We start from the raw sequence: 24663 nt of genomic DNA, 5'->3' as shown, positions 1-24663 counted from the left end.
AATCGGATAAAAAACAGTCGCAAAACCGATAAAGATAACGCACCCCCTCATTTCTCCGGCTGCTCGGCCGTGTTTGCTGGTTCACTCAGGGGAAGTTTAATTAACACTCCAGTCCACACCTCACTGGCAAAAATGCAGTGAATGCCGACTGCAAAATTCCCTATGGGCAACATGCCCAACAGTGGCCAGCAGTAAACAAGTGAATGATTGCCTTCACATTTAGTAACTGAGTTTAAGAGATACACTTACTGAACATATAACTTGCCAAAAACAAAACAAAACAAAAAAAGAAGCATAAAACAGTATTTATGTGGAAAATCTAGTTTCAGATTCTTTGAATTTCCAACAAGTGAATGGATTTGCTCAACTCACTCTTGCATATTGGCTGTAGGCAACACATGGTTAAAATGGTATACTTCTTATGTCACATATATTCACATCATTTTAAGTGATGAAACACTGTTTTTTATAGATCTCCACGAAGACAAGAATAACGGTTCGAGTCAGGTGAAGTGCAGAGAAGACGTTCGTGCGTTGATCACGTGGGACACACCTGGAGAGACACACCCAAATCCTGGCTGGCCCGGCAGGTGTGGAATGCGGCAGTAGAACACACACGCATCCGCGCTGTATTGACAGACATTCAGGATTATTCGGATCAAAAAGAACAGAACGCCACGGTAGGCTATCAGACCACGCTAATGTCAACATTGGTTTTGTGAGCTTCCAGTCGATTCGTCTGCAGAGGAGTAGGCTTTGATATTAGGCCTACATTGTAATTTTGGATGCAGGCTATTCTACCTGTAAGCGAAGCTAGTAGGCTATCGTTAAGGTTAAGTTGAAATTGTTCTAAATCGTTCTAAAAGAATCTGTCACATTGAATACACAGATTAATACATCAGAATTCATGTGATCCTTTGACCGGCGCATCATGGGGCGCTTTACAGTCATCGCCGAGTCTTAAGTTCAAGTTCAAGTTCAAGTTCAAGATACTTTATTGCCATTTATGTAAAAACATATAGGAATTTGTTTCAGCAATACAGTGTGTGTTTTCTTCAATACATATAGCCTAGTGCAGCTAGACAAAGACAGTGATGACACAACAGACAGACAACAGTGCATAGATACTGTAGAGGTAGTGATGATATTAATAATAATAAAGTGCAATGGGATGGGCATCAGTCATAATCATAGCTCCGTGGCCAAGTGACACTCAGATGACACTCAGTGGGGTAGGGGGTGGTAAAGGACCAGCCGCATTAATCAGTCTGACGGCTGTGGGGAAGAAGCTGAGGTGGTGGCGGGTTGTCCTGGTCCTGGGCACCCGCAGCCTTCTCCCAGAGGGGAGGATGGAAAACAGGCAGTTCCCTGGGTGTGTGGGATCAGCTATGATCTTGCTCGCCCTCTTCAGTGCCCTGGTGTCATGGAGGGACTTAAGAGAGGGCAAGGGAGTGCCAATCACCCTCTCTGCTGACTTGATCACCCGCTGCAGCTTGGCCTGGTCCTTGGCCGCTGCAGCAGGGAACCAGGTGATTATGGAGTGTGTGAGAATGGACTCAATGATGCTGGTGTAGAACTGAGTCATGATGGGCCTCGGCAGCTTACATTTCTTCAGCTGCCGGAGGAAGTACATCCGTTTATGGGCTTTATTGAGGAGGGTTGTGATGTTTAGTTGCCATTTCAGGTCCCTGCAGATGATCAGACCTAAAAACCGGCATGATTCTACACTATCTCGTTGCATTCCCATGATCATCTTCTGCCAATGAGCACGCCAGCCATATTAGCCTACATGCCTTAACTTTATTCAAACCACCTAGACTGGGCTAATTGATTCAGACGAGGAACAGGGGCCTTGATGTTGGAATCAGCATCATACTGTATCCCCAATGCGCACTGGCTATTAACTCTCGTTTTACAAATCGGTTTGATGTAAACAATAAACAAAATAAAAATAAACACAGAACTTCTGATAGTAGGCGTGAACACAAGTGTTTTGGTTGTATAAACTCCAGCCGACAGGTCCTTAGATGGAGAGGCCGAAGAAGCAGAAGAAACAGCGGCGCTCGGGCACCGTTGGGAGGCGGCTGTGGGCTCGCCTGACGCGCCGCTGGAGACTGCTGGGGCTCTTCGAGATCGGCGAGGATCACGAGTTCTACAGCCTGACTGCCATGATGAGAGAGGGCCTCTCAGCTGCACTGGAGTCCGCCCCTGAGCAGCCCACACAGGTAATCATGTAATCATGTAATCATGTATGGGCACTGCAGAGGGACGGCAACTCAGTGGGCTTTACTCAGTCATAGGCTACACCATAGACATACAGTATATATATCTATAGGCTACACTCTTTTAAAAAAGTGTTCTAGGGGTGCTATATAGAACCGTGCAGGCTTTTAAAGAAGTGTTCTAGGGTGCTATATAGAACCATGCAGGCTTTAAACAAGTGTTCTAGGGGTGCTATATGGAACCATGCAGGCTTTAAACAAGTGTTCTAGGGGTGCTATATAGAACCATGCAGGCTTTAGAAAAGTGTTCTAGGGGTGCTATATGGAACCATGCAGGCTTTAGAAATCCTTAGGGTTCCTTTGATTTACCCTTCAACATGGTGTAAAGAACCATTTAGGGTTCCATATATGAAGTATGCAATAGAACTATATATATATACTGTACATATATCAGTTTTTTTTCTAAGAGACTCATCATGCTCTCAAAAAGCAAAAATGTGCAACGTAATAATAGCAAGTTCTTATGGCTCTTTATTGTAAAAGTGCAGAAGAGATTTGATCTTTCTTTGCTAGACTGAGCTGACCGAAGAGGACTATAACAAGGAAGAGTGTCAGGTGCATGAGGTAAGCCCACATTTCATCTCAGTAACACACAAACACACACTCAGAAATATGGAATCATACATTCACACACACACACTCACCTAGCCAGGCAATCCAAACTATTTTGCCGCTAGGGTGCGTCTATAGATCACTAGGCTAACACTCACCTCCACACCAACAGAATATGATCTCTCTCTCTCACACACACACACACGCCCTCTCTCTCATGCTCTCTCTCACACACACATTTATTGTCCTGTCATCCGCCCCCTCCCTGGCTGGTTGTGGCGTGCAGGGCTTTGAGATGCAGACGTTTGCGGGCGCTGTGTTTGCCAGCCTGCGGCGTGCGCTGGGCATCAGTGAGCAGGAGTACCAGGCGTCGCTCTCCACCGACGGCTACCTGCAGTTCATCAGCAACTCCAAGAGCAAGGCAGACTTCTTCCTCACGTGAGCCTTTTAAATATGTGACATATGTCTCTTGTACGGTACAGGCATGATAAGGCCGATATGTCTCTTGTACGGTACAGCAATGATAAGGCCGATATGTCTCCTGTACGGTACAGGAATGATAAGGCCGATATGTCTCCTGTACGGTACAGCAATGATAAGGCCGATATGTCTCTTGTACGGTACAGGCATGATAAGGCCGATATGTCTCCTGTACGGTACAGGAATGATAAGGCCGATATGTCTCCTGTACGGTACAGGAATGATAAGGCCGATATGTCTCTTGTACGGTACAGGAATGATAAGGCCGATATGTCTCCTGTACGGTACAGCAATGATAAGGCCGATATGTCTCTTGTACGGTACAGGCATGATAAGGCCGATATGTCTCCTGTACGGTACAGGAATGATAAGGCCGATATGTCTCCTGTACGGTACAGGAATGATAAGGCCGATATGTCTCTTGTACGGTACAGGAATGATAAGGCCGATATGTCTCCTGTACGGTACAGGAATGATAAGGCCGATATGTCTCCTGTACGGTACAGGAATGATAAGGCCGATATGTCTCCTGTACGGTACAGGAATGATAAGGCCGATATGTCTCCTGTACGGTACAGGAATGATAAGGCCGATATGTCTCCTGTACGGTACAGGAATGATAAGGCCGACTTCTTCCTCACCTGAGCGCGCAGCACGCAACTCAACAATTTAACCAATGCCACTAATGAATGAAGAATATACACAGGCCATACACACACACACATACATGCTCACATACTCACTTACACATACAGAAAGAGAACTACAGTACATACTGTACATGCTCCCAAATTCACTCACACAAACAGAAAGCATACTGTACACTATATGATGTAGTGTGGAACACAGACATGGAAAGTGCAGACAGGAAATCACCAAGCACTGACAAACAGAAAACAGAATTCATGTTCTTCAGTTTGCATCCTACAGTAGTTGATTTGTTTTAAATATGTCGCTTGTATGGTACAGGAATGATTATTGTAACTTCCTCCTTGTTGAGTTTGTTGTAAATATGTGACATATGTCTCTTATACGGTACAGGAATGATAAATGTTACTTCCTGAAGACCCAGAATAAACGTGAGGTGAAGTTCCTCCTGTCTAACTTGAGGAAATACATGGAGCACCTGGAGAAGTATCCTCACTCACTGATGGTGCGGTTCCTAGGTAAGGAACGTGAGAACTTCTAATGATATCCCCACTCACTGATGGTGCGGTTCCTAGGTAAGGAACATGAGAACTTCTAATGATATCCCCACTCACTGATGGTGCGGTTCCTGTAAGGAACGTTAGAACTTCTCATATCAGTCAGCAGCTGGTAGTGGATAGCTACAGTAGAGCTGGTGCTGGCTTGGGCATGATTGGGCACATCAGCACCACATCACGGCCTGATTGGGCACATCAGCACCCTGGAGCAGAGCTGCTCGTCTGATTGGGGTGTAATATCATCACAATAGAAATCATAACATTTACTGAGTGTGTCCTCCATTTCTCCATACAGGAGCTGTAATATCATCCCAATAGAAATCATAACATGTCATGAGTGTGTCCTGGAGTAGAGCTGTAATATCATCACAATAGAAATCATAGCATGTCATGAGTGTGTCCTGGAGTAGAGCTGTAATATCATCACAATAGAAATCATAACATGTCATGAGTGTGTCCTGGAGTAGAGCTGTAATATCATCACAATAGAAATGTCATGAGTGTGTCCTCCATAGATATATATATACATGTCATGAGTGTGTCCTCCATAGATATATATATACATGTCATGAGTGTGTCCTCCATAGATATATACATGTCATGAGTGTGTCCTCCATAGATATATACATGTCATGAGTGTGTCCTCCATAGATATATACATGTCATGAGTGTGTCCTCCATAGATATATACATGTCATGAGTGTGTCCTCCATAGATATATACATGTCATGAGTGTGTCCTCCATAGATATATACATGTCATGAGTGTGTCCTCCATAGATATATACATGTCATGAGTGTGTCCTCCATAGATATATACATGTCATGAGTGTGTCCTCCATAGATATATACATGTCATGAGTGTGTCCTCCATAGATATATATATACATGTCATGAGTGTGTCCTCCACGTCTCCATACAGGTGTGCACCGCATCATCATTCATGGTGACGTCAAGGTAACTGATTATCACATTCTTATATCCACAGACCTTTTTAAAATGTATTTGAAATACATGAATACAACATACCAGTCTTATATTGAAATATGTTAGTAAGTAATGAATGGTAAGCTCAGTATACACATATACTGCAGTTAGTACAGAAGAGAGACTGAGGGAGGAAAGTTTCCTCTCTATTGAATGATTGATGAGGAGACTAGTCTTGTACTCCTATGACACTGTGAGTAGAGGGTTGAGAGTGTGTGTGTGTTGAGGAGTGAGAGTGTGTGTGAGTAGAGGAGTGAGAGTGTGTGTGAGTAGAGGGTTGAGAGTATGTGTGAGTAGAGGAGTGAGAGTGTGTGTGTGTAGAGGGTTGAGAGTGTATGTGAGTAGAGGAGTGAGAGTCTGTGTGTGTAGAGGGTTGAAAGTGTGTGTGTGAGTAGAGGAGTGAGAGTCTGTGTGTGTAGAGGGTTGAAAGTGTGTGTGAGTAGAGGAGTGAGAGTCTGTGTGTGTGTAGAGGAGTGAGAGTCTGTGTGTATAGAGGAGTGAGTGTGTGTGTGAGTCATGGGGTGAGACTTAGATCTGGACACTTTTCTTTTTCAGAAATATTTCATCGTGATGCAGAGCGTCTTCTACCCAGATGAGAGGATAACAGCCAGGTGAGCACCCTACATACTCACACCTGGATACCAGCCAGGTGAGCACCCTACATACTCACACTCGCACCTGGATACCAGCCAGGTGAGCACCCTACATTCTCACACTCACACCTGGATACCAGCCAGGTGAGCACCCTACATACTCACACCTGATAACAGCCAGGTGAGCACCCTACATTCTCACACCTGATAGCAGCCAGGTGAGCACCCTACATACTCACACCTGATAACAGCCAGGTGAGCACCCTACATTCTCACACCTGATAACAGCCAGGTGAGCACCCTACATTCTCACACTCACACCTGGATACCAGCCAGGTGAGCACCCTACTGTACATTCTCACACTCACACCTGCTGCAATGTGCTGCCTGGAGGTATTGTGTGTGTAGAATTATCTACAGTTATTGCTGAACATACAGCTGGTATAGAATTCAACTGAGTTGTTACTGGTACTGAAATTATTAAAGTACCACGTGTGATATATTACTGTGTGCGATTTGCATCATCTACTGTTTGGCCTTTTGTTGAGTGTTGGCTGTTGGAAGTGTAACTGTGAACTGCCAGGACACTGCAGGTATACATTAGCCAATGGCTTAGTCTGGGGGCAGTGCATCAAATGGCAGCATTTATGTGTAACATTGCACTTGTGATTTGTGCACATGTGGTCCTGCAGTATGAGTTGTGTCTGGCCTGATGTGTGTGTGCTGTCTCGTGGGTGTGACGTGTGTTATCTCCCCAACACCGTCCGCTCCTGTGCTCCCCAGATATGACGTGAAGGGCTGTGAGGTGGGCCGCTGGACCAACCCCCCCGCCGGAGACACACAGCGCATCGTGGTGCTCAAGGACATGAACTTTGAGGGACAACACATCAACCTGGGTAAGCAGAACACAGTCAGTAGAACACATCAACCTGGGTAAGCAGAACACAGTCAGTAGAACATATCAACTTGGGTAAGCAGAACATAGTCAGTAGAATATATCAGCCTGGGTGAGGAGAACACAGTCAGTAGAACACAGTCAGGAGAACACATTAACCTGGGTAAGAACATAGTCAGGAGAACACATTAACTTGGGTAAGGAGAACACAGTCAGGAGAACACATTAACCTGGGTAAGGAGAACACAGATTATGTTATAAATCACATAAAAACATTCTAAACATTATAAATCTGATAGGTTGTTGGGTGATTTCATGCATCTTTGAGTTGTGTTCTCGGCATGCTTTTGGGGGGGAATCTATTTCTAGATCAAAGATTTATAGGTCGAATTACTCACTCAAGCCCAACGTTAAGCATGTCACTACGAAGTGAAAGCATGAGTGGACAGAGCGCAGGTAGCTGTGACCATACGGAGTGTAAGTGAAAGCGTGAGTGGACAGAGCGCAGGTAGCTGTGACCATACGGAGTGTAAGGCCACCCACTGCAGCTGTCTACCTTCCCTGGCAGGTGAGCACCGGTCCTGGCTGGTGCGGCAGGTGCAGCTGGACTCTGAGTTCCTGCACAGCCTGAACGTTCTGGACTACAGCGTCCTGCTGGCCCATCAGCCGCTGCACCGGGACGAGATGGACCAGAACCACCACCTCGCCACGCTCGTCCTGCGCACCACCATGTACGTACCAGAGACGGTTTATAAAGCGAGACGATTCATATGAGGGTAAATTCTGGTTTCATTGTGACGCGACTGCCACTCCCATTTAGGAGGCAAACGGAGGTATTTATATGGGAGAAATAATTCTACACCTTTCTAAACCGATTATTTCGTCACCGATCACGCCCCTTTAGGAGGCGGAAGTTGTGCCATTTCATTCCATTGAAAAACCCCTTTATGATTCATCTTAGTAACTATACGATCTTTGTACGTACTCACTCAGCGTCATCACGGATACGCACACTCACTGAGGAGGCGTGGGTCAACGCATTACAGCATATTTTACAGAACAGGTTATGCGTCGGTCAGGTCAGGTGTAACTAAGAATTTATCAATTAAGTTTTCTCTGTAATGGAACACACCGTTGTAAGTGGTCTGCTTAGAGACATATTTTCTATTGCTTTCAGTCCGTCTCTACGCCCCAAGAATGTTAATGCATACATGTATGTATATGCATATATGTTTTCCATATACTGTAACTTTGTTAACGTCAACTCAAATTTCTCAATTAAATTTCTCTGTAATGGAACACAGTACAGTGGATTGCACAGAGACTTACTTTCTTTCAATCCGTCTCTACGCCCCAAGAATGTTAATGTAATTGTTTTCCATATAACTTTGTTAACATCAACTAAGTCAAGTGTACAGATGCAACATGTGGATACAGTAGGTTTGATGTTTGATGTTCTTTTTAGACAGATACAGTCATTTTTAACAAAAAACCTAAATAACCTTGTTTAATGCAGAAACAAAAGAAAGTTACATAGTTTCAAATATAATCACACTTCTTACAATAATCACAAGTCTGTCTTACTTATGTTTTTTTATCTCCCATATGTACAGATCTGTGGATATAGACACAGACGCTACTGAGCACGAGCCTCCAAAGATCCCCAGTACTGTGCTGGAGGAGGACGCAGCCCTGCTGCAGTCGGACCCATCAGGGAGCCCGGCCCGGACCCTAGCAGAACCGGCGCAGACCCTAGCAGAACCGGCCCGGACCCTAGCAGAACCGGCGCGGACCCTAGCAGAACCGGCGCAAACCCTAGCAGAACCGGCGCAAACCCTAGCAGAACCGGCCCAGACCCTAGCAGAACCGGCGCAGACCCTAGCAGAACCGGCCCAGACCCTAGCGGAACCGGCGCAGACCCTAGCAGAAGACCCGGTCAGCGGAATCCCCCTACAGGAACTTCCCCACCGGCACTCCGCAGAACTTCAGGAGTTCCATGAGCAGAACCGCAGGCTTCTGCCGGATTTCAAGAACCCGGTGCACGTGGTGGACGGCCCTGAGCTGCGCTACTTTGTGGGCGTGGTGGACGTCTTCACCGTGTACGGACTGAAGAAGAGGCTGGAGAACCTGTGGAAGAGAATCCGGTTCCCCGGCAGGGCGTTCTCCACCGTCAGCCCAACTGCGTACGCTCAGAGGTTCTCCCAGTGGGTGCAGAACCACACCAAGTAGCCAAGAGGAGAACGTAAACCGGAAGAGCATGGGAAAGGGTGTGTGTGATGTGTGAGAGCAGTTGATAGAAAGATAGAAGCAAATAGGCAGGTGGGTAAATAGAGGGTTATGGCAGATAGGTGGTAATTAGATAGAAAAATGAAAACAATACTGCAATTCAAAGAATACTGTATAGTTTACAAAGATCAATATGCAGTTTCATTGTTACAACTTACATATGATGAAAAAATATAGTAAGATATGGGGCCTCTCTCATTCGTCTTTTGATCTATCCTCCCTTCCTTCCTCGGTCCTCGTTCCCACTGATCTACATAAAGAATGAAGGGGCGGCAACAATGGGATAGTCTATCCAGTGTTCTTTATAGATCAGTGGGAAGCGAGCCTGGAGGGCCGAGCATCGAGGAGAGAGGTTGAGAATGGGCCATGGTCTTGTAGGCACAGCAACAGATATACTGTAAGTTGCCAAGCTTTCATCAACTCTTCTCAGGTTTGAATGCTTCCTTGAGTAACAGAGTGACCATAATCTGTAATGGAATACATAGGCTAAGCTCACCATGTATGTTTACAAATATGTTTAATGAGGCTATTGTGTGTGAAGAAAACAGATATGGAAACCAATGAATATTTTATTTTCCTATAGTGTTGTTTTCCATAAATACAGTTATTATTTTTTATTGTTTTAAAAATGTTTCATGCACAGTATACAATATGTATTGTTAAATTAGTTCATTGTACACTGCAATTTGCTTTAATCTAGTAAATTATAATGCAAACATTTGCTTGGCATGTCATTAGTATCGTCTATAAGGAGGCTGCACGTAATAAAAGATGAATGAATAAATAAATAGGCTAAATAAGAAAGAAAGAAGTAAAGAAAGGAAGACATTTAAGAAAGAAGAAAGAAGAAGTGGCTGCAATAGGCCAACTCAAAGATATGCATGGTAAAATAAAGCCTACTGTAGGCTATAATAAACCATGTAGAGTAGACAAAACCCATTAGGAATATGTGCACGACGTATCACATTTCTGTCCATCCAAATTTCGAGACGTAGCCTATGATCGACTGAGGAAAAGCCAAAGAACCATTGGTTATTTCAGACCGATTGATAGACCTACATCATGTACTACTGTAGGCTAAGGCTAGACGCATAACACTGGTCAGTAACAGCACTATTTTCTGCACTAGGGGATTCTTATCCAAGTGCAAGTTGCAGTCAGGGCTTAGCCAGCGTCCAACATTTTGATCACAGCATGAGGGGAAAAAAATGAAAAAAAAAGGAAAAACCTAGTATGACGAATTATAGCCTAGTCTAGCCAGTAACATTGTTAATAGTAAATTGACAGAATATCGTTTCCTCTCTGACAGCTGCTGGACCTCGACCATAACATAGCTCAAATAAATACAAAAGGCTCCTTTAAACACAAGCCGAGTAGTCGATTTCCGAGCGCATCGATGCGTCTGTCAGCGTGAACGATTGCTCTTTCTGCTGTGAGCACTGCTCCTCTGGCGTGATCCACAGTTCCCCGCCGCACTCCGAGCTCTACTACAGATGCGCTGGAGACACAGCTTGCTTTCGCTGACATCATGGATTTTAGTGTAAAGAAACTAGCCTCGGATGCGGGAGTATTTTTTTCTCGAGCTGTCCAGGTAAGCTTGGTGGGCTATCGCGACTCGCCAAACAGTTGAACCGAAAGTCAGACTCTAAAATGAAACTGACAGCAACAACAAATAGCTATCCGAATGTGAGATTCATCGCATCAGTGATCTCTTCATTGTCACCTAATTTAAACTCAAAATATACCACTCGTGTTTGTTTTACATTTTGACGTGACATGTCAAAAGTTAGGCCTGTACGTGACTTTACCCAAAGCGTAGTAGATGTGTTGCGTGGGGCACAAAAGGGGTGTATGAAACGGAGAAAGCCGTGAAGTGGTCCATCGAGCGAGCCTACCACCAACCGCGGCTGACTCAGTCGTGATGTGATGATGCGCTATTGAAAAGTCGCCCAGTGGACGGATGAGCCTACCCCGTTAACACTACTCGCTCTCTTCAACACATAGCTTAACAATTACAGCAGAAGTGTCACGATCATAAACCTAGCCAAATTACTATTTATTTTAGAGTTTCACTTGAAGACGATCAAGCCCAGCTGGCATCCTGACGTCAATTTGACATCAACAAGTAGTCAAGATTTTGACCAACATGTATGACGTGCATAAATATGCATAATTTCATTATATTTTGTAATGATTTCCTTGTGGTTGTAAAGAGGCCCAACAAAGGTATCAATCTAACATGTTTTTTCTGGTCCCTACATCTCAGGTCTATATTATTGACATTAAATCAACGTTGATTTGATGTCAGGAAATAAGACGTCAAATTGATGTGAAATTTATGTCAAAACAACGTCTGTTAAAATGTCTGAAAAGGTATATTATTAGCCTACTCATTGTAAATCGACGCGAGTTTTTCAACATCCTGACCCACACAGCAGGGTTCCAAAACGGACCCTCTGCGGTGGACTCCGTGCGGATACACACATCGAACGCGCCCTTTCCAGTCCTAACGGCTCCTTCAGTTTTCAAATTTCTCGTTGATGAAGTGGAAGACGAAACAGCGGCGTCTGAAGGCTGACTGTAAGTATGCTCCTATATGCCTTATTTATGCAGCTACCGAGTCTATCCACTGAAAAAGTACTTCCATAACACAAGTAACCTACTTATCTAGCTTTATTTGCTGATATTATCCGAAGATTTGCTGGTCTGCAGATATTGCTCATATTTACACACCAGCTACGGTCTAGCTGCTAGCTTTCGCAAGCTAATTTAGCCCACTTTAGACAGGGCTAAATCCTGTCCAACTAGGGCTTTGTTACCCTTTTAATTAAAGCTAAACTCAGAACTGAGTTTAAAATGAGCAACGGTTAATTTGGTTTAACGCTAACTTTGTGTTTGTGAACAACAAAAGTTGGCTTGCGTTAGCTAGCGTTAGCTTGTTAGCTAACGATAGCATTAAAGTTACAGGAAAACTAGTTTTTGTTAACGTTATGAAAGCTTAGATGTTGGACTCGGGAGTCTTTAAGAAAACGTAGGCCAATTCGGATGTGTCTAAACATCATTTCTTTCTGGGAGGGAGGCTGATTTCACATTGTTCACCAGTCCGGGATAACGTTAGCTGCTAGCTAATGGTTTTAAATTATGAATGACGTTAGCAGTAGCCTGCTAGTTCTAATAAGGTAGCGCTAACCAGCTGCCGCATGCTCAAACACATACGTCATAGCTCGACATTCTCTGCTGGCAGCAACAAATAGCTTTGGGACTCGTGCTTATATTTTGTACACGTTAGAAACCAGCAAACAGGCCTACTATTCAATCTAAAAAGTCCGGTTTCCAGACGTGTTTCCTGGTGACTTTTTAGATTGAACTGTAGCTTCTAGAGATTACTCTCTAACTTTTACGAAATATAAATGCACAAAGGGCACGAGGCTATTTGTTTTAAATTTTCATGTAGAAATACTGTCGTCTACGAGTTCATTTAATGACATTGAACGTTCCTTGGAGTAAGATTTAACTGAGAAGAGGCCAAATAGAAGAGGCAGTTGTTGACTTCATGTATGTCCTTGCTTTGCCTTGGCACAGACCAGACACTTTGTTGTGAATGTTTAGAATATATGGGAAGAGGAGCTAAAATGATCAGCACCATATTCTGTGGATCCCAATATAATGCATTTTTTAATCGGGTGTATTATTGGTTATGATAAATATTTGGCCATTTCTTTCTGATGATAAACGTATATTTATGTATCTGTGTTGCAGGTCATTCACAAGTGGCTCCAGTCTGGTTTGGTGGTTCTGCCATCCAAGTAAAGTAAGCTTTACAGTTTTACATTTGATTTATTTGACTTTTGGTCTAAACATTAATAATAAAAAATAACCATATGCCTCTGTAACTGGTGTTACTAGTTCAGGACGAAGTGAAGGTAAATGTCAACATGCTTAAATGCCTTTGTCTGCTGTAATAAAACCCACCCTCTACCTCAAAAGCTCTCTAATGAAATGTACATTTATGTACATTTCTGCGTTACAGGTTATTCACAAGTGGCTCCAGTCTGGTTTGGGGGTCTACGCTTTCTCATCCTGTCCTGCCACCCAAGTGAAGTAAGCTATACAGTTTTACATTTGATTTATTTGACTTTTGGTCTAAACATTAATAATAAAAATAACCATATGCCTCTGTAACTGGTGTTACTAGTTCAGGACGAAGTGAAGGTAAATGTCAACATGCTTAAATGCCTTTGTCTGCTGTAATAAAACCTACCCTCTACCTCAAAAGCTCTCTAATGAAATGTACATTTATGTATCTGCGTTACAGGTTATTCACAAGTGGCTCCAGTCTGGTTTGGGGGTCTACGCTTTCTCATCCTGTCCTGCCACCCAAGTGAAGTAAGCTATACAGTTTTACATTTGATTTATTTGACTTTTGGTCTAAACATCAATAATAAAAATAACCATATGCCTCTGTAACTGGTGTTACTAGTTCAGGACGAAGTGAAGGTAAATGTCAACATGCTTAAATGCCTTTGTCTGCTGTAATAAAACCTACCCTCTACCTCAAAAGCTCTCTAATGAAATGTACATTTATGTATCTGCGTTACAGGTTATTCACAAGTGGCTCCAGTCTGGTTTGGGGGTCTACGCTTTCTCATCCTGTCCTGCCACCCATGTGAAGTAAGCTATACAGTTTTACATTTGATTTATTTGACTTTTGGTCTAAACATTAATAATAAAAATAACCATATGCCTCTGTAACTGGTGTTACTAGTTCAGGACGAAGTGAAGGTAAATGTCAACATGCTTAAATGCCTTTGTCTGCTGTAATAAAACCTACCCTCTACCTCAAAAGCTCTCTAATGAAATGTACATTTATGTATCTGCGTTACAGGTTATTCACAAGTGGCTCCAGTCTGGTTTGGGGGTCTACGCTTTCTCATCCTGTCCTGCCACCCAAGTGAAGTAAGCTATACAGTTTTACATTTGATTTATTTGACTTTTGGTCTAAACATTAATAATAAAAATAACCATATGCCTCTGTAACTGGTGTTACTAGTTCAGGACGAAGTGAAGGTAAATGTCAACATGCTTAAATGCCTTTGTCTGCTGTAATAAAACCTACCCTCTACCTCAGAAGCTCTCTAATGAAATGTACATTTATGTATCTGCGTTACAGGTTATTCACAAGTGTCTCCAGTTTGGTTTGGGGGTCTACGCTTTCTCATCCTGTCCTGCCACCCAAGTGAAGTAAGCTATACAGTTTTACATTTGATTTATTTGACTTTTGGTCTAAACATTAATAATAAAAATAATCATATGCCTCTGTAACTGGTGTTACTAGTTCAGGACGAAGTGAAGGTAAATGTCAACATGCTTAAATGCCTTTGTCTGCTGTAATAAAACCTACCCTCTACCGAAAAGCTCTCTAATGAAATGTACATTTATGTATCTGTGTTACAGGTTATTCACAAGTGGCTCCAGTCTGGTTTGGGGGTCTACGCTTTCTCATCCTGTCCTGAGTGATTCTTGACATTGAAATTATATCAAAATTTGTCAATAAATGTTCATACTTTTGTCATTAATGTTTGATTTCGGATTTATGTTGAATTGACAGCGAAGCTTGATATTGAATGATAGCAAAATAGCATTAAAACATTGTCTTCCTATGCATCAACATCATGACATCTTGACATCAAATAAATGTTGAATTGACATGAAATGCCAACAAAACTTGACATGGAAATGACATCAACATCATGACATCTTGATGTCAAATAAATGTTGAATTGACATCAAAGCCTGATATTGAATGATATCAAAATAGCATCAAAACGTAATCAACCATCATGACATCAAATACATGTTGAATTGACATCAAATCCCGACAAAACATGACATCAAAATAACATCAAAATGACATCAGCAGAGGTCAAAATCTTGACATCAAATTGACATCAGTACATTGACGTCAATATGACTTTCATTCTAGACCTATTTCGTGACGTAATTTTGACATCAATGTTCGATGTCATATTGATGTCAAATTGATATCAAATGCCCACTGGGAGGGGATGAGAGTTGTTGTGTCCGATGTTATGGTGTAGCATACTCCTTGAAGAGCTTCTGTTCGCCTCGTACGTTCCACCCATGAAGCATGTTGGAATACGGGCCCAGTTGGGTGAAAGGTTAAGAATGAGAGTTAGGAGTTGGAGTTTCCGTTAGTCTCATGATGCCATACTGGAGAAATTCCTCCTACTCACGCAGATAGCACAGATGTCTATTGATCACAGCAGGATAACCGAGTAATTTGCTCTAAATAGGCCAACCAGATCACACTTTAAATTGTGATCATTGTTTTGTATGTCTAGGCCTCCAGGCTTCTACCCAAATGTTGTTGATAAGTTGTGACACTGTTGACATGATTGATACTGTATGCTGTCTAGACTATTGGCTTAGGAATGTCAGCGCCAGTTAGGAATAAACCACAACCGAGAGATGTCTTTTACATTTTGGTGCATTCATTGTGCATCGTTTCTTTTCTAGCAGATGAAAACAAAGACTTGGTGTGTGATTGGTTGATATGAATGGTTAATGGCCGGATGAGTGACTAATTGTGTAATGGTATTGATTAGCTGGCCTCATCAGATGTTGCTTGTGCGTAGTTCACTCAGGAGAATCTGGGACAGGCAGAGAAGACTGAGCTGGACGCTCACTTTGAAAACCTGCTCGCCAGAGCCGACTGCACCAAGAACTGGACAGAGAAAATCTTCAAACAGACAGAATATCTACTGCAGCCAAACCCAAGTGAGAACTGATCATACACACACACACACACACACACACACACACACACACACACAGATGCACACACACACACACACACACACACACACACACACACACACACACCAGCATCCAGAAAGTTTCATATAATCAGCTCAGCCAGAATAATTACATTTTGATGGAATAATTTCCAAGTCATGATAGCAACACAATGCTATACCTTTTTGGGAGATGTGACTTATATTGGTAAATATGATTTTGAATTCGACACTATTTCAATAGCATTCACTGCAGACCATATTTGAATTCTCATAATGCACTTATTGCAATGCTCAGACTGAAGGGGAAATGTTGCATGTTAAATGTTATTCGTCTGATGTTATTCGTCACTAACTGTGTCTTATATGTGCTTTATATGTCTAAGAGCTCAGTGTATTTTACATGCTACTGATAATGTGAGCATTGATATGCTACTGATAATGTGAGCATTGATATGCCAAAGATAATGTGAGCATTGATTCAGTTTGGCCGTATCACAGACAGTGCTTAATTGGCATATGGATGAGCATACTTGTACATTTTTATGGGATAGTTCTAAGCTGTCGCTATGACCCTGGGAGGCTAAGAAAGAGTTCACATTTGTATAAACTTTTATATCGGATTACACTGCCATCTTCCTTTACAGGAATTCTGCTACGTCTTTGTTTACAGAGGCACTTTATAAAGTGTTTCCATCACCCACCGAATATTTTTAGTTCATGATATATACACGTACAAGGAGAATTAATCCAGCTGTATCACCTATCAGAGACTATTTCAGGAGCTTGTGTGATTGTTAGATGATAGCAGTAGTGTATGTGAGAGGTTTATGAGGCTGTGAATGGTTCTACTGTATGACACTGTCAGACAGCTCCAACACACAACATCAGGTTTTTTTGTGGAATTTGAGATGTTTAGCAGACTAAGGGTTATTTCACAAAGCAAGATATCCATGTTAGTTCCAACCATATAGACAGATTGCCAATCCTGGTAAAATCCTGTTTTGCTCAGTGCTATCATCTGGGCCCCCATGTTCCTGCTTTGTGAAGTAGCCCTAGCAGCGCTGCACCATATGGTATCAGACCACACTGATGAGCAGGTTTGAGCTGCTCTGCTTGCCGGTTGTGTGTGTTTAGCATAGAAACACTGAGCTGTAACCTGTCTCTCTGATTCCCCATGCTACAGTTGACCACACTGGTAAGTATCTCTGCTCCTCACCGTGGCCTTCCGTCCAGTGCAGGACTCCTCTGACCCGACCCCAGTATCCTGACCCAATCATACAGTATGGCGACCGCACTGTAGTGTGTGTTTGATACAGATGACCCAACACGAGCATCCTGACCCAATCATATGGTGACTGCAGTGTAGTGTGTGTTTGATACAGATGACCCAATCATACAGTATGGTGACCGCACTGTAGTGTGTGTTTGATACAGATGACCCAGCCCCAGCATAGCTGTGTATTTTGATACAGACAGATGACCCAACCTGAGCATCAGTAGCTGTGTGTTTGATACAGATGACCCAACCCCAGCATCAGTAGCTGTGTGTTTGATACAGATGACCCAACCCCAGCATCAGTAGCTGTGTGTTTGATACAGATGACCCAACCCCAGCATCAGTAGCTGTGTGTTTGATACAGACAGATGACCCAACCCCAGCATCAGTAGCTGTGTGTTTGATACAGATGACCCAACCACAGCATCAGTAGCTGTGTGTTTGATACAGACAGACGACCCAACCCCAGCATCAGTAGCTGTGTGTTTGATACAGACAGATGAATGGACCGTCTGGTAGAACTGCTAGATGGTTACTGGTGAACAGTAACCACGTATATAAAGCTGTTGATGTGTAGTCCTGACTTTAGTCTTTCATTCCACTTCAGTTCTAACAGGCACCAGGCACCTAGCTGAAGTGATCCGCTAGCATCAAGTAGCTTCCACTATAATCAATGAAACTAGCTGCACCAGACATGATATCAGCGTATATATGGAAAACAAAATCTTCTAAAACTATTTTTATACTACTGACGAAATGCTTGAGTTGTGTGCCAGGTGTGTCATGCGTGTAAAATATGTCTATGCTTTATGTTAGGGGATGAGCTCAGTATAGGAGGCTGTGTCATGCGTGTAAGCTATATGTCTATGCTTTATGTTAGGGGATGAGCTCAGTATAGGAGGCTGTGTCATGCGTGTAAGCTATATGTCTATGCTTTATGTTTGAGGATGAGCTCAGTATAGGAGGCTGTGTCATGCGTGTAAGCTATATGTCTATGCTTTATGTTAGAGGATGAACTCAGTATAGGAGGCTGTGTCATGCGTGTAAGCTATATGTCTATGCTTTATGTTAGGGGATGAGCTCAGTATAGGAGGCTGTGATTGGGAATTGGCAATTTCATCATTCATATCTGTTCTGCTTCTGTCTGTCTGTATTAGATGGTTTGCTGGAAAGACATTCACCAGATTCTGTGCGATATCTGAAAAGGAATGTATTAATCTGGAATGAGGAATAACAGAACACTGTTGTGTTGACAATGTTAGCAGCTATCGTCTCATCATAAGTCCTCTCTAGTCGCTTTGAACTGATTTGTTTAGGGTTGTTGTCTTGTTGCATTTATTTAAATGTCCCTCTGATGCAAGACAACAAACATACAAGTTACTCTGTGACAAAAGTACAGTTATCAGGAAAAACCTAATTGAAAGTCTGATGTTAATGGGCAGAATGTATGACCAAATTCTCAGATTGATACATAATGAGTTGTTTGTAGCCCAGCCGACTAGTGGGCTATTCTTTAATTAGATTTCATTAGGCTCAATAGGCTGAACAGCGTTATATTGCCTCTGGCCTCGTTTACAGAATGTTGTGGTTAGGGACCATACTGCACACTAGCACTCTCATAGACACTTGAGCAGCCTGCAGAGATGTGTTATTTTCAGCAAATGATGGAGTAACAAAACTTTCCATTTGACAGAAAATCTTTTTGTTTTTGTTTTGATTTATTTGTATGTGTTATTTATTTGTTTACTCCACTTGCCGTGGGTCATGTTGGTGGATGTGCTGGAGCTCTTCTACTGCAGCGGTGTTTCTTCCAATAATCTCAATCAAAAGGACCAGTTTGCCATGTCATGAACCAATAATCTCAATCAAAAGGACCAGTTTGCCATGTCATGAACCAATAATCTCAATCAAAAGGACCAGTTTGCCATGTCATGAACCAATAATCTCAATCAAAAGGACCAGTTTGCCATGTCATGAACCAATCTCAATCAAAAGGACCAGTTTGCCATGTCATGAACCAATAATCTCAATCAAAAGGACCAGTTTGCCATGTCATGAACCAATAATCTCAATCAAAAGGACCAGTTTGCCATGTCATGAACCAATCTCAATCAAAAGGACCAGTTTGCCATGTCATGAACCAATAATCTCAATCAAAAGGACCAGTTTGCCATGTCATGAACCAATAATCTCAATCAAAAGGACCAGTTTGCCATGTCATGAACCAATAATCTCAATCAAAAGGACCAGTTTGCCATGTCATGAACCAAGGCAAATAAAACAGGGACAAGCGCAAAGCTTCAGTATATCTGAAGGTTTGTGAAAGGCAGCATTATTTGAAGAAACACAGTTTCAGAATGTCACTCTTGTGTTTGACTTGTATGATGTGACACTGCAGCCATTATTCTGGCTGTGCTGGGACCAGATGGCGTGCATGTTGTTGAGACTCCATCTTGGCTCCAGGCCTTCTGGGTTGATGAGTGCATGTTGAGACTCCATCTTGGCTCCAGGCCTTCTGGGTTGATGAGTGCATGTTGAGACTCCATCTTGGCTCCAGGCCCTCTGGGTTGATGAGTGCATGTTGAGACTCCATCTTGGCTCCAGGCCCTCTGGGTTGATGAGTCCCGGTCGTAACGACACACTCCTGAGGGGGCTGAGGTGGAGGACTGACTCCATGGGGTGGTGGGCTGTGCGCCTGGCTGGCTGGGCTGGGAGACAGGAGGAGAGGCAGGGAGGGAGGGAGAGAGAGCACAGGGGCCGAGCTCTCCCTGGAGTCTGGTTTGGGCTGCGCTGGGCTGGGAGACAGGAGGAGAGGCAGGGAGAGAGAGAGCACAGGGAGGGAGGGAGAGAGAGAGCACAGGGAGGGAGGGAGAGAGAGAGCACAGGGAGGGAGGGAGAGAGAGCACAGGGGCCGAGCTCTCCCTGGAGTCTGGTTTGGGCTGCGCTGGGCTGGGAGACAGGAGGAGAGGCAGGGAGAGAGAGAGCACAGGGAGGGAGGGAGAGAGAGAGCACAGGGAGGGAGGGAGAGAGAGCACAGGGGCCGAGCTCTCCCTGGAGTCTGGTTTGGGCTGTGCTGGCTGGCCAGTGCAGAGGCGCTGTTCATATCTCATCTATCAGCTCATGGACTGAAAGTGACAGACAGCTGCAGACTCTGGAATACGTCCGGCCCTCACCTGGCCCTGATGTGGCACTGATGTGGCCCTGATGTGGCCCTGATACGGCCCTGATGTGGCCCTGATCTGCCTGTGGTCCAGAGCTGATCCAGTAGATGGTTGCAGGATAAGGCCTGGACGTGTCCCGTGTCAAGCCCCTGTCTGTCACCACGTTCTGTTCATGGGTTTCTTCATGCCTGCTATTGTGTGCTGATGACACAAGCCCTTTCTGTTTCATCTGTGATCCATAGCAGTGGCTGGTCCCACGCTATATTAAGTGGCCTTGCCTTTAGCATCTGTGATCCATAGCAGTGGCTGCTCCCACACTATATTAAGTGGCCTTGCCTTTAGCAGAAAACTAAAAGGACAATTCAATTAAATTCAATTCAGCTTTATTGGCATGAACGTTTCAATAACATTATTGCCAAAGCTCAGTTACATGTACACAATCTCATTTGAGTTTGATGTTGAGAAGCCTATATATTGATGCTCCATTAGTGCCAGGTTTATGGACATGTGATATGGATTCACGTTATTCACTAGTAATTTAAAAGTACTAAACAGTAATAAAGGCACTTAACATAAAGTGGGACGCATTTCTCCATATCTGTTTTCTGGTTGGTCATTTTATATCTTATATTGTTTAAATGAAAAGTTGGGCCCTCTGATGGACAGATATTTATAATCATTTGTAGAGAGATACACTTTTAAAGTGTGTTTGTTCATGTTATGTCAAGATGTTTATGTTGATGTTTCTGGTGCTTAGTAGACACTTAACAATGACATTAAAACATTACAATTCAGAGTTTAAAATAAAGTCATACAACCTAAATGAAAAAAGCACAATATTAGTGATAGACTAAATACATGTTAACAGAACACTGACAATAACTATACAAATATACAAACTACACCACTGTAAGAATGGATTAATTGGACACAAGGACCTTAACTGATGTAGCTCTCTCTGGAAGATTATTTTTTAGTGCAGACCGAGTAGTTTTTTCTCTGATGATCCCTTGGATAGAACATTTCCCAACCATGTTAAAGGTGAAACAAGAATAGTAAGATAGTAAGAGAATAGTAAGTTCTTGTACTGTACCAAAACAGGGGTTTAGTAAGTTATTGTACGCTACTCAAAATAGCGGTTTAGTAGAAGTCATTGGTTGATCTCTGTCCCCGTTGCCATGTTGATGACCTCTTAGCTGTACCCTTAAAGATAACTACAGCTACAGGTCATCATAGCTCTCTCTACTAGCGTCATCATAGCTCTCTCTCTGTGTGTGTGTGTGTGTGTGTGTGTGTGTGTACATGTCACGTCTCGATCTTCTCACTTGTCGTCATCTCTCTCTGTTAAAACATCCCCCATTCTGTGTGTGTGTGTGTACGTGTGCGTGTGTGTGTGTGTGTGTGTCCTCTGGCGCCTCCCCTGACGGTGTTGTCCCCCCCCCCCCTCTGCCCCCCCCCCCCCCCCCCCCCAGGTGCCAGGATCGAGGAGTTCCTGTATGAGAAGCTGGACAGGAAGCTGCCCTCTCGGCCCACCAACGCTGAGCTGCTGGGCCACTACATGCTGGAGGCCGCCAAGGACTTTGGGCCTGGAACACCCTACGGTCAGTCACACACACACACACACACACACCCTACGGTCAGACACACACACACACACCCTACGGTCAGTCACACAAACACACACCCTACGGTCAGACACACACACACACACACACACACCCTACGGTCAGTTAATCACACACACACACACACACACACACACACACACACACACACACACACACACACACACACACTACGGTCAGCCAGTCACACACACCCTACGGTCAGTTTCATGCACACACACACCCTACAGTCTCCCTGTTCTGCGTCCACTTTGTCTTTTCAGTTAAGTTTTTATTTGAATAACGTCAGTTCAAGTCAATTCAATTAAGTTATGATTTGTATAATGCCAAAACTTCTGAACACAACTTGTTCTGATTTACTTAATCCTATAGGGCTATGAACAGTTAACATTTTCTCAAGGCCTTTAAAAAAAAAGGTCTGGCTCATCCTGAGAGAGCATGGATACTTGTGTTTGTCCTGAGTCGTTGGGCAACGCTAGAGAGCTGTGTCATGAGTCTTGCACCAATATCTCTCTTGGATTTCATCACTGAGACCGACGCCCCCGTTTAAAAATGGAATCTTCTGCCGTTTGACAGGTTTCATTTACAGCAGCGTCTCAGTGGTTCACACATATCTCCCCAGGCAGTGTCTCTTCGTCACCACAGCAATTGTTGACCTTTCACCTTTCACCTTTTCAGACTGAATCTCCCTGTTGTTTACTCCATTGAGGTCATCTGAATCCTACTCACATCAATGGTAATCATGAGCTTTTGATAGCAGCATTCCTGGGAGTGCATGTCGCTAGCAGCTACTCATGCCACTAGTAGGCCTACTGCTAGATTCAACAGTTAGCTTCCAAAAGCACAGAGCTAGCGGCTACTCATGCCTTTAGTACTGCTAGATTCAACAGTTAGCTTCCAAAAGCACAGAGCTAGCGGCTACTCATGCCGCTAGTACTGCTAGATTCAACAGTTAGCTTCCAAAAGCACAGAGCTAGCGGCTACTCATGCCTTTAGTACTGCTAGATTCAACAGTTAGCTTCCAAAAGCACAGAGCTAGCGGCTACTCATGCCTTTAGTACTGCTAGATTCAACAGTTAGCTTCCAAAAGCACAGAGCTTTCAAGTAACTTCTCCCTATTAGATACGTATAGCTATCAGATGCCTGTAGCTAGAAGCAACTTCTCTCCTATAGATACCTATAGCTATCTCCTATGGTTATACAGTTACGGTTACGGTTATGTTACGTATGTTGCAGACGCCTTTATCCTTTGTCTCCTATAGATAGACATCTTATACGTGAACATGGGTTGTGCTTTGGAGCTGCTTTTGTCAAAGTATCAAAAGGACAGAAAAAGGTCTTCACATCAGAAGGTGTTTTCACTGCTCTGTGTGTCAGTGAAGCAGCTCATTGGTTGTTTCCCACTGAAAAAGGCCCAAGCTGGGAACCAGGCTGGTGAATCTGCTTCCAAGCCAATAATTAGATCTTCAGTGGAAATCCATCCCCGCTGATGAGCCAGCTCAGTCTCTCAGTCTCAGTGTGTGTGTGTGTGTGTGTGTGTGTGTGTGTGTGTGTGTGTGTGTGTGTGTGTGTGTGTGTGTGTGTGTGTGTGTGTGTGTGTGTGTGTGTGTGTGTGTGTGTGTGTGTGTGTGTGTGTGTGTGTGTGTGTGTGTGTGTGTGTGTGTGTGTGTCCATCCCGGCTGATGAGCCAGCTCAGTCTCCCACACCACGGGGCCAGTGGATTAGATTATTATCGGCGGGAAAGTACACTTTCTCACCAGTAAGGGCTTCAGAGTGGAACGCCATGCAGACATACAGTACAGTACAGATGGAATGAAACAGTCTGAAGCAGAAATTGATCATTGAACATCCGCAGATAATCAGCACTTCCTGACTAACTAGCTCACTCACTCACTCACTCACTCACTCACTCACTCACTCACTCATACGTACACACACACACCCACTCACTCACCCAATCACTCACTCACTCACTCACATATGCTTTCTGATTAATACTGGTGCCTTTAAACTCATACGCACAAGTGCACACAAGCCCACATGGACACACACACACACACACACACACACACACACACACACACAGATACTAGATGTCTATTTTCTCAGTGCCCAAGGTGAGAAAGCAGTGTGTGAACTGTTGATGTAGAGAATTCTCTCCCGAATTGATCCCAGCGTCCCTGTGTGTGTGTGTGTGTGTGTGTGTGTGTGTGGCCCCTCTAGCCTGTGTCCTCTCCTCCTCCTCCTCCTCCTCCTCAGATAAATCCCTCCTGTCCTGTCTCCTCCGTGCGGTGCCACTGGGATCAATAGTTCTGTATTGGAGGTCACATGCTCCGCAGGCCAGCCTGTCTGCCCACAGCGCTGCCCACACCGGGACTGAGACGGACATGACTCCCAGAGGGCAGGGGTTTCCATGACTCCCAGAGGGCAGGGGTTTCCATGACTCCCAGTCTGAGAGGGCAGGGGTTTCCATGACTCCCAGTCTGAGAGGGCAGGGGTTTCCA

The 24663-nt window shown here is 43.8% G+C and overlaps 2 protein-coding genes and 2 long non-coding RNA genes across 7 annotated transcripts in view; all 4 read left to right on the top strand.

The window, feature by feature from the left end:
• Positions 1-598: 598 nt before the first annotated feature.
• Positions 599-10000, top strand: LOC134089471 (phosphatidylinositol 4-phosphate 5-kinase-like protein 1). 2 transcript variants are annotated; one of them, XM_062543909.1, is made up of 10 exons: positions 599-680; positions 2013-2225; positions 2796-2846; positions 3121-3272; positions 4356-4480; positions 5441-5475; positions 6061-6116; positions 6882-6994; positions 7562-7724; positions 8607-10000. In XM_062543909.1, exons 2-10 carry the CDS (start codon positions 2028-2030, stop codon positions 9220-9222), a joined length of 1509 nt encoding a protein of 502 aa, XP_062399893.1. In that variant the 5' UTR covers positions 599-680; positions 2013-2027; the 3' UTR covers positions 9223-10000. The 2 variants fall into 2 exon arrangements, with proteins under 2 accessions (XP_062399893.1, XP_062399894.1); XM_062543910.1 differs by having other exon boundaries at positions 600-680; positions 2020-2225.
• Positions 10001-10453: 453 nt separating this feature from the next.
• The window catches only part of sh3glb2a (SH3-domain GRB2-like endophilin B2a), a 33343-nt gene continuing 19133 nt past the window's right edge, over positions 10454-24663 (top strand). Inside the window, exons 1-3 of one of the 3 annotated variants that reach the window (XM_062542315.1) lie at positions 10454-10870; positions 15936-16077; positions 22007-22135. In XM_062542315.1, the coding sequence (XP_062398299.1) occupies positions 10808-10870; positions 15936-16077; positions 22007-22135 (334 nt within the window). In that variant the 5' untranslated portion in view covers positions 10454-10807. The remainder of the gene's footprint in view (positions 10871-15935; positions 16078-22006; positions 22136-24663) is intronic. The other 2 variants (XM_062542318.1, XM_062542319.1) reach the window with 2 other exon arrangements.
• On the top strand, positions 10931-13952 carry LOC134088379 (uncharacterized). The gene is made up of 4 exons (XR_009939965.1): positions 10931-11859; positions 13039-13380; positions 13595-13665; positions 13880-13952. It is a non-coding gene; the product is annotated as an uncharacterized LOC134088379 (long non-coding RNA).
• On the top strand, positions 14338-14855 carry LOC134088380 (uncharacterized). Its single transcript, XR_009939966.1, has 2 exons — positions 14338-14520; positions 14734-14855. It is a non-coding gene; the product is annotated as an uncharacterized LOC134088380 (long non-coding RNA).

Source organism: Sardina pilchardus, chromosome 8 (genome assembly GCF_963854185.1).
Source record: "Sardina pilchardus chromosome 8, fSarPil1.1, whole genome shotgun sequence".
In the NCBI taxonomy this organism is placed as follows: domain Eukaryota; kingdom Metazoa; phylum Chordata; class Actinopteri; order Clupeiformes; family Clupeidae; genus Sardina; species Sardina pilchardus.
Note: the sequence above shows the minus strand (reverse complement) of the source record. Positions and strands in the feature narration are given on the sequence as shown.